The sequence below is a fragment of the Dryobates pubescens genome, chromosome 9, assembly GCF_014839835.1.
Source record: "Dryobates pubescens isolate bDryPub1 chromosome 9, bDryPub1.pri, whole genome shotgun sequence".
Taxonomy (NCBI): Eukaryota; Metazoa; Chordata; class Aves; order Piciformes; family Picidae; genus Dryobates; species Dryobates pubescens.
This window is the reverse complement of record NC_071620.1, coordinates 3,756,093-3,773,783: the sequence shown is the minus strand read 5'-3', so window position 1 is coordinate 3,773,783 and position 17,691 is coordinate 3,756,093. Positions and strand designations below refer to the sequence as shown.

Genomic DNA, 17,691 nt, shown 5'->3' with positions numbered 1-17,691 from the left:
CTCATATTGAGCTTCTCATCCCCCAGCACCCCCAATTCCTTTTCTTCAGGGCTGCTCTCAAGCCAGTCCCTGCCCAGCCTATATCAGCACTTGGGATTGCCCTGACCCAGATGCAGGAGCTTGCACTTAATCTTGTTGAACCTCATGAGGTTGTCATGGGCCCAGCTCTGGAGCCTGTCAAGGTCCCTCTGGATGGATCCCTTTCCTCCAGCATGTCAGCTGCACCACACAGTTCTGTGCTGTTTTCAAACCTGCTGAGGGTGCACTCAATGCTACTGTCCATCTCACCAACAAAGATGTTAAACAAGCCTGGTCCCAGTACTGATCCCTGAGGGACTCCACTTGTCACTGGCCTCCACTTGGACATGGACCCATTGACAGCCACACTTTGGGTGCAGCCATCAAGCCAGTTTTTATCCACTGAATGGTCCATTCCTCAAACCCATCCTGCGCCAGCTTGGAGACCAGGATGTGGTGCAGGACAGTGTCGAAGGCTTTGCTCAGGTCCAGGTCAGTGGCATCAGTTGCTCGTCCCTCATCTATTAATGATGTGACCTTATTTATAGAAGGCTACCAGGTTTGTCAGGCAGGATTTGCCCTTGGTGAAGCTATACCAAATCACATCTTCATTATTCTTCTGCCTCAGCAGTGCCTCTAGGAGGATCTGCTCCATGATCTTACAGGCACAGAGCTGAGTCTGACTGGCCTTTAGTTCTCTGGAACATCCCTCTTTCCCTTTCTGAAAATGGGGGTTAGGTTTCCCCTTTAGTCAGTCAGTGGGAACTTCACTGGGGTAGAGAGCAGTTTGGCAACCTCATCCACAAATTCCCTCAGCTCCTGTGGGTGTATTCCATCAGGTCCCATGGACCTGAACACTTTCAGGTTCTTCAGATGCTCATGAACCTGATCTTCACTCACAATGGGCAGTTCCTTCTTCCAGCCCCTGCCATTATTGTCTGTGATTTCACGAGTGCAGCTGGAGCTCTTGGCAGCGATCACTGAGCTAAAGAAGTTGTTGAGAACCTCAGCCTTCTCCACATCACTTTTCACCAGTTCTCCCATTTCCTTTCTGAGGGGGACTATACCTTCCTTGGTCGTTGTTTTGCCATTAAGGTCCTGTAGAAACTTTTGTTATTCCTCTTGATCTCCCTGGCTAGATTTAATTTGGCTTGCTTGCTTCTGCTTTTTGCTGCTTTGTGCTGTGCTGCTTCTGCAAACAGGCTCAGGTAATTCGGTATTTTGTACCATACTTACCTGCTTTTTGATCACTAAACTCTATTCTTCTCTCGCTTTTTCTGCTTTTGCTTTGTTCTCAATCCCAGGTGTTTTTTTGTGTTAATTTTCCCTCACTCCTGTGTTGGGACAAATAGCCAGGTTAACCTACTACTTCAGTTTGACCCACTTTGTTCAGAATCACAAACAGTCAGGTTGTAGAAGACCCTCAGGATCACCAAGTCCAATCGATAACCCTACTCTACAAGGGTCCCCCCTGAACCATATCCCCAAGCACCACATCCAAACCACCTTTAAACACATCCAGGGTTGGCGACTCAACCACCTCCCTGGGCAGCACATTCCAGTGCCTGATGGCTCTTGTTGGGAAAAACTTCTTCCTAATGTCCAGTCTAAACCTACCCAGTCATAGCTTGCAGCCATTCCCTCTTGTTCTGTCACTAATCACTTGTGAGAAGAGACCAGCACCAGCCAAATTCAAACCAGATTCAAACCATCACATATATTTTGGCACACCAACGTAAGGCAGTGAAAGCAGCTGTGTTAATTAAGACAGTCAGTTTTGGCAGCACACAAAAGGATTGAGATAACAAAGAAGAGAGATACCAAGGGGATTCAATTAAGGCTTGAAGCTCGTTAAAAGTGGTTTCTGTATTTATTTTTTCCCCCTGTCCTGTGTGTTCACGATGTTGGAGTATTTGCTTTCTGCTGGCAGCTGGCTCCAGTGCGCTGGCATTTTGTCTCTATTCCTTCTGGTGATGAGCTTTATCTCAGGGGAATGGCTTGCAGTTCTGAGGCTCCTGTATTGAATGCCAGCAGGCCAGGCTCCTGTGTTGAATGCCGGGGTATTTGCAGAGCAATACTGGACTTCCTTAAGAACATCCCTGAGAGATCTGCCCCAGCGCTGAATAATGATGAGTGGCAGGGTGTATGGGAATGTCTGAGTAAGCTGTTAGAGCAGTGGAGCCTTCTGGTGATTTGTAAATTCACCCCTGAGCAAGTGCAAAAGCCTGACAAGCTGGTGAAATGTTTGGGAAACCCCTGGGAGTTCCCAAGAGAAAGAAATCTTTGCAGTGTGTTGGGGATTAGCACATGCATATCGAAATCCCCTCATCGGTGTTCAGAGTGCTCAGGAGCAAGAGAAGGTCTCTGGGCCGGCAGGCATGGCTGCAGCAAAAAATCAGTCTGTGCCAGTACCAGCTCCCCTTGTATGGAAAAAGAAACCTGGAAAAGATAAGGACAAACTAGGGCCATCATGGGAACAAGAGAAAGAGACAGAGCTACTTGCACTGTTCCTATCTCTGGGTTTGGAAGATAGCCAAGGGCAAACAGTGGATGAAGCAAACAGAAGGCCTCAGCAATACCAGGGAGATAAATCTCTCCTCCTCTGACCAGGCCTGTATTTCAGCTGTGAAGAAACTGTCTTAGGAGGTCCATCAACTCAAGAAGAACATGTTCTGCTCCCTGCCTGTACGGTCCTGGTTTTCAGCCAGGAGGAGCAGGTGCTCCCCTCTCTGAGGGAGAGACTCTGGGGGGTACACACCCCAGCATCCTGTGGTTTTACTTGTGTGAGCATGGGGAGGACATGAGGAAATGGGATGGAAAACACACTGCAGTCCTAGCTTCATGAGATGTGAATTATAAGGGAATTCTTCCTTGAAGAATGCCACCTCAGTTTCCAGTGGAGAATCACCCAAGGAGAACAGACAAGCTGATACTGCTTCTGATTCTTCTGAAAGATCTCACAAAGCATCTTCAAGATGCAGGTGATTCCAATCAGAATTAGAGGGGCCCTGCTTCCAACCAGGTGGAGGGGAGGGACAGCTGGATTTATTGGACTGTACAGAACTGACGTCTTGGCAGGCTGGAGAGGTGGAGCCTGTCTGTATTTCTGCTATGACAGAAGGATCTCCACTCCTGTGTGCATTGGAAGCTGAGCACTGGAACAAAGCCACAGTTTACTTTCACTTGGAGGGGTGGAAGGAGTCATTGGACTCAACTGCCCCACTCAAATGCCCCAGGGGTGGAAACTCAGCCCCACCATTTGGACCAGTCATGGACTGATCCAGACTATAGTGGAACAGAGTGGAGCTCCAGGGCATCTGCAACAAGCAATCATCTGTGTACTGCAAAGCAATCTCACTTTGAGTGAGAATGGACAGTGACCGATGTATGATGTACACTGTTTGACCTTGATTGCTGCTGGGCATGATGCAGATGGTATAGAATAAGGGATGGAGAATGTCATGGGTTGAGTTGAACCTGCTGCTGTTATTTATGCCATGCTGCAGGCATGACAGCTTCAACAATGAAAGTCCTGACTGGACCAAAGTATTGGGGGGCTTGAAGTTCAGATTGCAACATGGGAGGCTTCCTGTTCGGGTTGCTGCTTCTGGGTTCCAGCTTCTTGGGTGTTGGTCTCTTCCACTGGGATGGCGGCAGGACAAGGAGGGATGGAGGGGTAGTTTTCTGGCTTGGGTTTTTGGCTTGCTTGCTTCTGCTTTTTGCTGCTTTGCACATTCCAATGGCCAATTACTCTTTCTGGGAAGAACTTTCTCCTCACCTCCAGCCTAAACTTCCCCTGGTGCAGCTTGAGACTGTGTCCTCTTGTTTCCAGCAGGGGTTTTAAATGTGTGAACAAAACCACCTATCAGTCATAAAATGTTAACATCAGTCCCAGGCACTTGAAGGGAGGGTGCAGGAGAGTGTACAAAGTCAATAGCCAGTACCATGTTCCCTGAGCAGGCATGTGCTTGATTTGACTTCAACACTGAATGTATAGTGCAGTTTCAAAACACAGACCAGTCCTGGCCAGCTCACCGAAGCTGTACTGTGTGGATCAGACACCTATTTGTATTGTTTCCTTAATGCAAATAAGGCATCAGAAATGCCTTGATTGGCAGTCATTGCTACATACCAGGAACCTGCCAAGATTAATAGGATCATAGGGTGTTAGGGATTGGAAGAGACCTTCAAAGATCATTGAGTCCAACCCCCCTGCCAGAGCAGGACCACAGAATACAGCACAGGTCACACAGGAACACATCCAGATGGGGCTTGAAAGTCTCCAGAGAAGGAGACTCCACAACCTCCCTGGGCAGCCTGTTCCAGTGCTCTGTTACCCTCACAGTGAAGAAGTTCCTCCTCACGTTGAGGTGGAACCTCCTGTGCTGTAGTTTATATCCATTACCCCTTGTCCTATCCAAGGATGCAACTGAGCAGAGCCTGTCCCCTCCCTCTTGACCCCCAGCCCTCTGATATTTATAAACATGTATTTAATCCCCTCTCAGTCTTCTCCAGACAGCCCCAGGGCTCTCAGCACACAATGTTCCACTCTCCATCTCCCATTTTCAAAAAGGAACCAAATCAAACTGTTACTCAGTTACTACTCAGTCAGAAACTCCATACCGTCAGAAGTTGTTGCTGAGAAGACTGTAATTATTAATAGTGTCCCGAGTTGCCTGCTTCAGCATATCTTTGGAAATGATGTGTTTATTTGGAGAGGGACCTGGGAGTGCTGGTAGATAACAAGTTATCCATGGGGCAGCAATGTGCCCTGGTGGCCAAGAAGGCCAATGCAATCCTGAGGTGTATTAAGAGGAGTGTGTCCAGCAGATCAAGGGAGGTTCTCATCCCACTCTACTCTGCCCCAGGGAGACCTCATCTTGAGTACTGTGTTCAGTTTTGGGCTCCCCAATTTAAGAGGCACAGGGATCTGCTGGAGAGGCTCCTGTGAAGGGCTGCAAGGATGATTAGGGGACTGGAGCACTGCCTGATGAGGAGAGGCTGAGGGACCTGGGGCTTTTTAGTCTGGAGAAGAGAAGACTTAGAAGGGATTTAATAAATGTTTATAAATATCTTGGTGCTGGGTGTCAGGAGGGAGGGGACAGGCTCTGCTCACTTGCTCCCTGTGATAGGACAAGGAGCAATGGATGTAAGCTGCAGCACAGGAGGTTCCACCTCAACACAAGGAGTGGAGACTTTCAGTGCCCATCTGGATGTGTTCTTCTGTGACCTGAGCTAGATTGTATGGTCCTGCTCTGGCAGAGACAGTAGTTAGCTGTTGGAATGGTCTACCCAGGGAGATGGTGGAGTCACCATCCCTGGAGGTGTTCAAGAGGGGACTGGACATGGCACTTGGTGCCATGGTTTAGTAGTCATGAGGTGTTTGGTGACAGGTTGGACTTGATGATCTTTGAGGTCTTTTCCAACCTTATTGATTCTATGATTCGATGATCTCTGTGGGTCCCTTCCAACCCTTGACATCCTATGATCCTGTGATTTACAGGGGACTGGTTAATTTTGCTCTGAATCAGCAACTAATCAGCAGAGAACATACGAAGCGAGTAGCTAGGCATAATTTTGTCATTGTTCCTTTAATTATTCCATCTGTCCTGTTCCATATTGTCAGGGTTTTCAGCTGCTGCCAATAATAAAAGCAAGCAGGAAACCCATGCAGTGGGAGATTTCTTCAGTACTTTTCAAATGGGCAGAGGATTAATCTCTTCTTGAAATGAAATGCTGTGCTGCACCTGCTGTCTAACGCAGCACTATGGACTAAGTTGAAACTGCGAAAATGTCGAGCACTCCCCTGGGGAAAGAGCATTCACATCATTTGCTGTATCTGTGTAGTGTCTGCTCAGTCTGGCATGGAGAGAAAGCACATTTCTGCAAATTCAGCATCACTGCAAACAGTAAGCCAAAACAGCATCAGTTCGAAGTATTGAAGAAGATCAGCAGTGTCATTTGGCACCTCTGAGATAGAGAAATATTACAGCTTCAGCACATCTCCCTTTCTTCCTCTGACTGACAGCAGTTCATCTCCTACTGAGACATACACCCCCAACAAAAAAAGTGAAAATAATTGGAATCATAGAATCATAGAGTCAATAAGGTTGGAAAAGACCTCAGAGATTATCAAGTCCAACCTGTCAACCAACACCTCATTACTAAAGCATGGCTTCAAGTGCCACATTCAATCCCCTCTTGAACACCTCCAGGGATAGGGACTCCACCACCTCCCTGGGCAGCACATTCCAATGGCCAATTACTCTTTCTGGGAAGAACTTTCTCCTCACCTCAAGCCTTGAGACTGTGTCCTCTTGTTCTGGTGCTGCTTGCCTGGGAGAAGAGACCAACCTCCACCTGGCTACAGCCTCCCTTCAGGTAGTTGTAGACAGCAATAAGGTCTCCCCTGAGCCTCCTCTTCTCCAGGTTAAACAATCCCAGCTCCCTCAGCCTCTCCTCACAGGGCTGTGCCTGAGGCCTCTCCCCACCCTTGTTGCTCTTCTCTGGACACATTCAACTGTCTCAAAATCCTCCTTAAACTGAGGGGCCCAGAACTGGACACGGTACTCAAGGCGTTACCTAACCAGTGCTGAGTACAGGGACAGAAGGACTTCCCTGCTTCTGCTGCCCACACTATTCTTGATACAGGCCAGGATGCTCTTGGCCTATTTGGCCACCTGGGCACACTGCTGGCTCATGTTCAGCCTACTATGAACCAGTACCCTCAGGTCCCTTTCTGCCAGGCTGCTCTCCAGCCACTCTGTCCTCAGCCTGTAGCACTGCATGGGGTTGTTGTGACCGAAGTGCAGAACCTGGCACTTGGACTTGTTGAATGCCACTATTAATTGTGGTAGTTTTAGGCTATGCCTGTGAAATTCTTCACAGATCTTGAACAGAAAAGTAGTAAAATGTAAATAAATCACCATTGGGTGTAAAAAGGAAAATAAAGATTGGAGAGATATCTGCCTTAAGATTGGCCACACCAAAGCAATTTCCTCTTCTCTCCTTGTTTCTTCACACTGGAGAGATACTAACTTGCTTCTCCTTGGCCTTGGCTGCATTGTTTTGGTTAAGTCTAACAGCAACTTTCTCTGCTCTTTTCTCTTCTCCCTTTTGTACATGGGGTCTGGGGAGACAGGCAAGGAGAAACTAGTAGCTTCCTTGTGTTGTTTATTAATTGTAAATATCTGTAAATCCTGCATGTTTTCTACATAGTCATTACATTCCATTGTAGATTGTAGTTTTGTCTATAAGTACAACTTTTATTTTCTTCCAACTGGTCTGGGCTGGCAAAGATAATGCGGGGGGGGTGTGGAATTTCAACCCACCACATTAGTTCACCAACACAGGCCTGATTCCTCTTTGACCAAGTGCTATTTTGTGTGGTTTGACCTGTAAAACCTTTATCTCCAATCTTTCTTTGTTTTTTTTCCCCCAAGTGACAATATTTTCATACAGCTGCTTTGTACTGTTAAATTTGGAGCCCCAGATTTTCTTGTTCTAGGACTGTTCCTTGGTGTGCCTTCCTGGCAATTTGACTTTAAAGGAGTTGTTTGCTGCCTTCCCACTTTCCTCTCCCAGGTGATGTTGCAAATTTCTGCAGGACAAGTTTTGATGTTTTCAGGGATTGCATTCCATAAGTCAGTCTGTCATTGTCTTGGCTTAAGAGTAGCAGGGATTGTGCAGTGTGGAAAACAAAAAACAACTCTGGTGTTAAAGTCATGCTAGACAGAGGCATCCTTTTTCCTCAGCTTATGAGTCTTCTGTTAACAGAAAACTGTAAAGGTTTGGGAAGTATCTTGGTACAAAAATTCTTTACAAAAAAGCTATGCATTTTCCCCTAAGAAAGGTAGCATTCTAAGTCTCTGAAAGTACAACTTAGAATCATAGAACAATAGAATGCACTGGATTGGAAGGGGCCTTTAAAAATCCAACACCCCCTGCTGTAATCAGGGACATTCCCTATGAAGCCTGACCTTGAATGTCTCCAGGTATGGCACCTCCAGCCCCTCCCTGGGGGTTGGAGTGTTCCAATATGTTCAGAGTAAAGAATTTCTCCTGCTGTTTACCATTGTAATTTGATCTGAATTTATCTTGCAGCTATCCCCTGAACAACAGTGATCTGCATCAGTTCAACATTGAGGAGAATGGTGGAGTGCCATATACTACAAAGATGCCTGCAAGGCACCACCACCACCGCCATCACCACCATCACGTCAATTATGGTGCTCTTGCTCCTGACAACAAAGACATTGTTTCTGGGATTCCAAACCCAAACAGTAAGTCCACTCCAAAGAGTGTCATTTCAGTAATTGTGCTGCTTTCAGATTTGTCTCTGGCAAGGAGGTAAAGGAAAAAGGAAAACAGCACATGTTTCAGTTTTTCCTGTTGAAGAAGATGGTTTTCTGTTGTTATTTGCTGTGCAGACAAGACAAGATTTGCAATTTTCTGGCTTTGCTACAGGGCTGGGGAATGTGCTGTTAGATTGGTGTTCCACAGATGAACAAATACCCAATTAGTCACAGATACCAAGTCTCTAGCCACTTGGCACAGGGTGCTTTTCATTGTCACCATTTATTTGTGTAGTTTCACAAAGTTACCCTCATCTGCTGTTGTCTTTTGCTGATCTACCCAGCTGGCCTTCAGCCCTCATTGTTTGGAGCTGAGTTTTGTTTTCATACCTGGACACAACAAAAATTTTAGAGCACTTGACTAACAGCATGTTGCTCTTGGCTTAGATAATGGGTACAATTCCTGTTCAGCCTTACCTCCCATAATTGGAGTATGCTTGCTTGCTCAGTGGAGAAATTTTTGGCTTGTAGAAAGCAAAGAGGAGAGCATATCTGTTCCTGATGCAGCCTTGGGGAGCCTGGGTGCAATTCTCTGCTGCTGGACATGTATAGGCTTTTTTAAGGGTATATAGCTTGGCCAAATGCTTGTAGGTTTACACAGGAACCGGAAGGGAGACATCCCTGCTATTAATCAATCCTATTTCTTGGTCTCCAAACGTGACATTTCTGCATGCTGCCGTGTGCAGGGTGCTGAAGCTCTGTAAGGATTTAGGGAGACGAGCAAAACAGGGTATGATGTCTGATTTTCCTTGCCTCAGGGGGATGATAAGGTCTTCTTTCAATCATCTGCGGTGGCAAATCACCCTGACCTGGTGACTTTCAAATTCCTGAAACCAGGATCTTGTAATGGATGTTGCTGGATGACTTGGCTATAGGCTGTCCCACAGGCATCAACCTTCTTGAGCACTTTAATCAGACTTTGTTTCAGAAACTCTGAAACCTTTTCTTTCCCAAGGAGAGGAAGATAACATTTTTAGGAGGGAAGCTCAAGAAATAAAATGCATGGCCTTGTTTAAGCAACAAAGAATCCCAAGCACCAAAATGAATTGCTGAGACTCTCAATGAAGCTACTCCCTCAGGAGCCATCTCCAGGAGGCATGCTGTCTTCTGTGGATTGTCCACTCCACACTGGCCTGCCATCATGCTGGAAAGTGCATGGGGCTGACATGGTGCATCACCAGCATGGTCTTTCCCCAACATGGTGCTGCCAAAGAGGCCTGGGGTAGGCTGCTGTGCAGTCTTGCACTGCTGAAGGCTATCCACACCTCAGACACAGTCTGCAGGTTCTGTTACCATTGTGTAGCTGCTGGTGATTTGCCCTGGCCATGCACCTGCTGGGACTCATTTGCTTGGTCACAGAACCACCATCAGGAGTGGCTGAGCACTGATGATGGAGGGAAGCTGGCAAGGTTGAGCTGGAAAGTCTCACCCAGGCTGTCAGCCTGGTGCAGGAGGAGGTGGTGACACACCAGGGGGTGTGTCAGCCCGTGTTTTTCATTCCTAAATTAGAGCTGGAGCATGCCAGGAAATGCAGTCAGAACCAGCTATGCTCCTGATGCCCTGAAGGCACTGTGGGCCCCCACTTCCTCTTATCCCATCCAGCACCCAGGATTCCAGGTCAGCCCCTAGGGACCTTGGCTTCTGCCCCAGTGACTGCAGCAGGGCCAGTCTCCAGCTCACCACAGCATTGCCATGTGCCCTACCAGCCTCTAGAGCAGAAGGTGAATAAGGAAACCACAACAAAAACACAGTGCAGGCTGTTTATTCCTGCTCTGTTTCCTCTTGCACTACATTCTTGCCTCTTTTTGTTGCTGAAATAACCTTAGGAAAGGCATCGGAAAGCCTAAGGGCAAACGTTGAGAGCAGTTCTCTGTGCCCATGGAGTGGTACCTGGAATATCAGGTGTGGGCCCCAGAAAGCTATGTCCCTCCAGGCATGGGGAGGGCAAGCTCTCTCCCCTAGATATCACACCTCTCAGAGGACACAGCTTCCCCAGCCTGTCCAACATCTGTGACACTTTGAATGGGACTTCAGCAGCTGAAACATGCATGTTGCAGCTACTCCTGCAGACAGATTTGCCTTTCTCTTTGCTTGGTTTGTGCTAACTGCATGTATCTGGCTCCTAGCCTGGGAGTTACCAATTTTTTTCATCAAACCACATTTTGGAAGAGTGTGGCTCCTGGATATCTTCCCTTCCTGTATAAAATCAGATAACACTGATGACTCTGTGGGCAAGCAACATCAGGCACTTGTATTTCGAATTATCCTTGACTGCAATTGTGCAGTTGGGAAGGGCTGCAGAGAAGTAAGGAGAGACAGCATGGCTAAATCAGGCAGATGGACAGCCTCACCTCTTGTCATTCCAAGAATCAGGCTTTAGGAAGCTGGCCTTTGCTTTACAGTCAGACATTGATCACATAAATTTGAAGCTATCCTTTTAAACATAATTTCTGTGACCTCCAGATTGTTATATACATATGATAAAAAAACCCCAAAACATGACTAACCCATTCCATTCTAGTAATAAAATATAAGGAATTGAAAGGAATAATGTGACCTGTAGGAGTAGGGAATTGATTGTGCCCCTCTACTGGGCCCTCTTGAAGCTGCAGCTTGAACATTGGGTTCAGTTTTGGGACTTTCACTCTAAGAAGGACATTGAGTTGCTGGATCATGTTCAGAGATGGGCAGCAAAGCTGATGAAGGGTCTAGATAATAAGTCTTATGAGGGAGGAGCAGCTGAGGGAACCGGGGTTGTTTAGTCTGGAGAAGAGGTGGCTGAGGGGAGACCTCATTGCTCTCTACAACTACCTGAAAGGAGGTTAGAGTGAGGTGGGGTTCAGTCTTTCTAGTATCAGGTGATAGGATGAGAAGAAATGTCCTGAAATTATTCCAGTGGAGGTTTAGATTGGATACTAGGAAAACTTTCTTTACTGAAAGAGTGGTCAGGCATTGTAATGGGTTGCCCAGGGAGGTGGAGGAATCACCATCCCTGGAGGTGTTCAAGAAACGTGTGGACGTGGCACTTCATGGGCATGGTTTAATGGCCACTGTGGGGTTAGGCTAATTGTTTGACTGGATGATCTTGGGGGTCTTTTCCAACCAAAACAGTGATACAATTCTATGAAAGAAAATAGCATTTGTGCTCATTCCTGTCATGGCCTAATGCCAATACTGCCAAATGCCAATTCCCAGTTTCTGTAAGGGAGCAGAAAGGGAGAGGGCGCCTCCATGGGGAGACTGTGGTGCATTCATGCCACTTGTGTCCAGCTGAGCTGTTCAGCAGCTGTGCAGACCGTGCACTGGTTTATAACAGTGCAAGCATGCTGCCCCACAGCCGCTCATCGCTGATTCCCTGAGGAATCACCTGGCCAGAAGTGCAAAGCTGATTTCACTTGAAAGGCCAGTCCACAGTTAGACCTGGCACATCTACAGCATTAGAGCAGTGGTGGTATGGACAGAACTCCATCTCCTAAAGCAGAATCAAAGTTAGCCATATGCAGTTCGGGGTGACAAGTCTGGGTGCCTCATTGAGGCTGGTACTCAGTGAGCTTGGTAAAGTTTTTAATATATTTGTTCAGATGCCTCTCAGGCTGAGCAGCTGAAGAAACCACTGCACAGAGAGCCATAGAGGCTTGTAGTGTATGTGCTGAAACACAGCATGGAACTTGCTGGCTGGCCATCAGTTATCTGGGTTGGCACACATGGCAGAATGTGTGGGACAAGAAAAACTCAGAGAGGAAACATTATCAGGAGTCTGCATCAGGAATGTGGAGGCACAGGGGACTGATGCCTGCCTCCAGGCTGTGTGGAAATGCCGCTGCTGGGAAACTGTTTCCAGGAAGCGATCACTAACCTGGGGACACTCTCGAGGAAGAGAGTACTTGTGACCAAATTATCTAAAGTGGAAATACTAAGAAAGCTGAACGTTCTTATGCAGGCAATACGCTGTCATAGTGGAAACTTTCTCATGAGGCTGATAGAGCTGAAGCTGTGCAGATTAGTGCTTTGGTTTGGCTGCCATGTAGTTTTTTGAGGGACCATGGGCATTTTGTGGCTTTTTCCAGTTCCTGTCGACTGGACTCGTGTCTGAGCTCTGAGGCGGTTTGAAATCCATTGGACATGGCACGCAGAATGACCCATCAATAGCTGTTTGACATCAGGTCAAGAGAGGGAGGAAGCATCTGCCTTTCCTCCACTTACACCTGATAAATGCCAAGATTCCAGCACAATTCACAGAACATGGACAGGAGAGAGCGAAGCAACCATACGGCCAGCCAAGGTTCCCTTTAAGTGCTGGTACATGGCTCGCAGCAAACTCACAGCCTGGGGTTTTGTTACAGAAAACAAACCTGGGCCAGACTTGCCTGATTTTTCACATTCCAAGTAATTTGTCTGCTTCAGTTACTGGAAGAAGTGAAATCTGGTGAAACAAATCTGATGTGTGTTCATGAAGGCAGTTCAGCAGCAGATGATGTTATCCTGCATTCAGCCTGATCATTCTGTTTTCGGTGCTGCCCTTCACCTCAAAGCTCATGTGCACAAATCGTATCTTCTTCTGCAGCAGATCTTCTCCTGAGGAATCGGCAGAACCCTGGTTCCAGGGACCACGGTATTCAACAGCAGTTAGCCTTATAGTGCCAGCACTGCCACATACAGAGGGTGAGCTGCTTGCTTAGCCTAACTGGCATGGCAGTGTTGCTCATGAATTACCAGGTGCGCGTGAGCACAGCTACTGGCAGCAGCTGGGGCTATCACTGAGAGCAGATGCCAGCAAGTATGCAGTGTAGCTCACAGAATTTTTATGACAGAAAATAATGAATGACAAATGAGGGCCCAGCTTGCTTCTTGAACTCTGGGCTGAGCTTGCAGCCTATCACTTCAAAACAAAACAAAACATGCTTTAATCCTGAACTGCTCTCTGTGGAAGTCCTTGTGTAACCCTGAGCAGAGAATGGTGTAATGCAGACCAAGTTTCAGGCTGAAAACAGTGCTTTGAAAAAACACAGTACTGCCAGCTCTTTTCTTGGGATGACAGCATGGTTTTGCCAAGACTTAATGCCAGCTCAGGAGATGCATGTCTTTTGTAGGACTTCAAATTTTGCCTTTTTTTCCCCTCCAAAATCTGGTTTCCAGGTTCAGCTAAAAGGATAAACTGGCTGTCTTCTTTTCCAGAGCCCTCCCTTTCAACAACAACAACAACAAACCCAAGCAACAACCACCACCAAAACAGTTTAAAAGTCAGTTTGAAATCACAGCAAACTCAAACAGTTTAAATGAGGCACTTTTCCCCCTCTACATTCTCTCTTGACATGAAAGTGTTTCTTCAAAAAAACCCCCAACTATCCAGCCATCATCATGTCTTATGACTGTGGTAATTTATTCCCCAGTATAACAGCTTTTTGCTTATATCCCTAGGAGCTGGTTTTAGCAGTTTGTCTCTAGTCAGCAAAGCCCTTAGTGTATATTTAAACAGCTGCAGAATTAGATCTTGAGTGAGCAATATTTAACATTCTTAGGCCAGCTTACAAACCTGATCCAAACCAAACTGTAATCAGTGCAAGGGATTTATTGATTTCAGTGAGCTTTGAACCGGACTCCAGAGATTACCGGATTGTTCCCAACTGTTGTTACCTAGAGTCCATGGCAAAAAGAAACGCAGGAGAACACAGAGATTAGTTGGATCATCACATGGTGGAGCTCATTTTTCTCAAGAGTCCTTGCAAATATACAAATATACCCCACACAATGCTAGGATGTTGGCAGAGACCTTCCCGAGCTGTCTCGAAAAATATTTCGTCTTATCTTTCTGTGTCAGTGGCTTGCTCAAAAATCTCTGTTGACAAAGCACAGCAAATTCCTGACAACAGTCTTCAAGAGGCTGGCATATAAATAAAGATGTCTGAGAGAAGTTAAGAGCTATACTGTGATCTCTTTTACGCATCACATGTTTTGAGAGTGGCACCTTGGCTGCATAAATAATCTCTCCGGTGTCAACTGAGTTTTAGAATACAGAGAGGGTGGAGAGGGGGAGGTAAGGAGAGAATTATCTAACACAAAGCTGTCTAAAGCCCTACTGAAATGAAGGGATGGGTGAGAAGGAGGAGGGGGAGGAATTGTTTGCTAAATAGAAAAAGGCAAAATGACCTGACAGGAGTAATTATGAAACGCTTCAGATGATCTTATGGGGAAGATGATTTGCTGACCTCTGTTTCCTCAAATGTAGTTGAGTGTCATGCTCTGCAATTCTTCTGTAGCCTCCCTTCAGACTGTTGTGTTTGTGTTTTTTTTCTTTCTTTCTTTTGGGCATCTTTATAGAACTGAGCTCAGGACTTCCCCTTCTTTTTGATGAAACTTCTCATCTGAAGAAAATAGAAACGGAGAGTGTGAAGGTAGTTGGACCATGGCCAGCCCTGCACATCAGCATGAACAAGGTATAGCATATATGTATATATTTTTACATATATATGCCAAAGAGCCCCCTTTGTCATTTCATATTGTCACCTCCAATGCAAATCAGCATTCATCTGCAACTGGCTTGCTTTTTAATCACCTCTCACCATCTTCTTATGGGACTCAAGTTTGGGTTTTGGATTTAGCATTTCCTCCAGCTTTGCCTTTTAAAATTTCAGAAGCTGCTGCAACAATGTTATGACAGAGTTTTAGCTGAGTTGTGAAGAGTTAGTCATCTAGGCAGCCCAGAGCTGTAAAAAAATAACAACACTTTAAGTGATAAAAAAATCTTGGGTTTCTACACAAAGAGACCGTGTTATGCCTTAACCCCCACTGGCATCTGCTGTTAGTGGGTGTTTTATGAGTAAGTTTTTGCAGGGGTGGCAAAACAGCCATGTCCCACTGTTTATGCCAGAAATCAGAGTCCAGCACATCGGTGGCTTCTTTTATCCATGTGAGGCAAAACCCCACTGTGTGTGCACTGTGAGGTGCCTTGAGCTGAGTCTGGATAGAGCCACAGAGACCTGGACCTCTGTTTTGCAACCACATCATTCCTGAGCTGAACCAAGTGAAGTCAGTGAGAGCATTGCCACTGGCTTCGAGTGAGATGCATCTGAGCCCCCACTGACTGTACAGATCTTTTAAAAGAAATGTGCTGTTTTGAGAGTTTTCCATTGGTTCAGCATAGAATTTAACTGAATTACTTTACCTTGGTTTACAAGCAGCCTTTTGTCATTGATAGAAGGGACTGATTGGAAGGGACCTCAAGGACTATCTAGTTCCAACCCCCCTGCCATAGACAGGGACATCTCACATTACATCAGGTTGCTCACAGCAACCTGTGCCAGAGTCTCACCACCCTCATGGGGAAGAACTTTTTCCTAACATCCAATCTGAATCTACCCATTTCTAGTTTTGTTCCATTCCTCCTAGTCCTATCATTCCCTGACACCCTAAAAAGTCCCTCCCCAGCTTTCTTGTAGCCCCTTTCAGATACTGGAAGCCCACAAATAGGTCTCCTCAGAACCTTCTCTTCTGCAGACTGAACAGCCCAAATTCTCTCAGTCTGTCCTCATAGGAGAGGAGCTCCAGCCCTCTGATCATCCTTGTGGCCCTTCTCTGGACACGTTCCAGCACCTCCAGATCTTTCCTGTAATAGGGGTCCAGAATTGGTGGGGTCTCACCAGAGTGGAGTAAGAGGGGGAGAATCACTAGTGGTGTCCCCCAGGGATCAGTGCTGGGCCCCATCCTCTTTAATATCTTCATTGATGATTTGGATGAGGGGATTGAGTCAGTCATCAGCAAATTTGCAGATGATACCAAGTTGGGAGCAGATGTTGGTCAGTTAGAGGGTGGAAGGGATCTGCAGAGGGACCTCAACCAACTGAACAGATGGGTGGAGTCCAAGGGAATGGCATTCAACAAGTCCAAGTGCCAGGTGCTGCACTTTGGCCACAGCAACCCCATGCAGAGCTACAGGCTGGGGTCAGAGTGGCTGGAGAGCTGCCAAACAGAGAGGGTCCTGGGGGTGCTGACTGATAGCCACCTAAACATGAGCCAGTAGTGTGCCCAGGTAGCCAAGAAGGCCAATGGCATCCTGGCCTGCATCAAGAATAGTGTGGCCAGCAGAAGCAGGGAAGTCATTGTGCCCCTGTACTCTGCATTGGTTAGGCCACACCTTGAGTCCTGTGTCCAGTTCTGGGCCCCTCAGTTTAGGAAGGACATTGAGACTCTTGAACATGTCCAGAGAAGGTCAAGGAGGCTGGGGAGAGGCCTTGAGCACAGCCCTGTGAGGAGAGGCTGAGGGAGATTGGATTGCTTAGCCTGGAGAAGAGGAGGCTCAGGGGAGACCTTATTGCTCTCTATAACTACCTGAAAGGAGGTTGTACCCAGGAGGGAGTTGGTCTCTTCTCTCAAGCAACCAGCACCAGAACAAGAGGACACAGTTTCAAGCTGCACCAGGGGAAGTTTAAGCTTGAGGTGAGGAGAAAGTTCTTCACTGAGAGAGTCATTAGCCATTGGAATGTGCTGCCCAGGGAGGTGATGCAGTCACCATCACTGAAGGTGTTTAAGAGGGGATTGGACATGGCACTTGGTGCCAATGTTTAGTCATGGGGTCTGTCATGACAGGTTGGATTTGATGATCTTTGAGGTCTCTTCCAACCTTGGTGATTCTGTGATTCTGTGAATTGCCTCCCTTGACCTGCTGTCTGTTGCTTCTCTTGATGCAGCCCAAGGGCTGCAAGAGCACACTGGTGGCTCCTGTTGAGCTTCTCATCCACCATTCCCCCTAGTCCTATCTTTACCTGACACCCTATAAAGTCATAAAAAGACACTCTGAAAGTCATAAAAGAGTCACCCTAAAGTCATAAAGGGTCACCTAAAAAGTCATAAACAGACACACTGAAAAGTGTTACGGAAATTAAAATCAAAGGAGAGATGGCAAAGTGTATTAAAAATACAGGCACAAACAGGCTGTATAGCATAATCTTTCTTTTCTCTGGATGAGAGAATCCAGGATATAGAAGTCAAGGTTAAAAATCAGTGTCAAGTGCTTTGCATCAAAAATGACATTTTGGACCTTTTCCCTCAACATTCTAGTTAATTGTAATTAACCCACACCCACAAAGTAGACATAAAACTTGAATTGGACAAGCGGGGATGCAATGGAAAAGAAGCCATCTTTTTCCTGTGAACCTTTCTCAAGTTCCAGAAACACTTTTAACTGGCATTGAGTGCAGTTTTTAACGGGCAAAGCTAATTAAACAGTGGCAGTTTGCCAAAGGAAGATCATCCCTCACAGATTCCTCTAGTAAATACCCAGGTCCTGTGAGAGAAGCACTGTAGTTAAATGTGACTACAACTA

At 46.5% G+C, this 17,691-nt stretch overlaps 1 protein-coding gene across 1 annotated transcript in view; it reads left to right on the top strand.

Annotated features, from left to right (window-relative positions):
- The window catches only part of EPB41L4B (erythrocyte membrane protein band 4.1 like 4B), a 200,057-nt gene that overhangs the window by 111,493 nt on the left and 70,873 nt on the right, over nucleotides 1-17,691 (top strand). Inside the window, exons 16-17 of the mRNA XM_054164396.1 lie at nucleotides 8,122-8,300; nucleotides 14,691-14,806. Of these exons, the coding sequence (XP_054020371.1) occupies nucleotides 8,122-8,300; nucleotides 14,691-14,806 (295 nt within the window). The remainder of the gene's footprint in view (nucleotides 1-8,121; nucleotides 8,301-14,690; nucleotides 14,807-17,691) is intronic.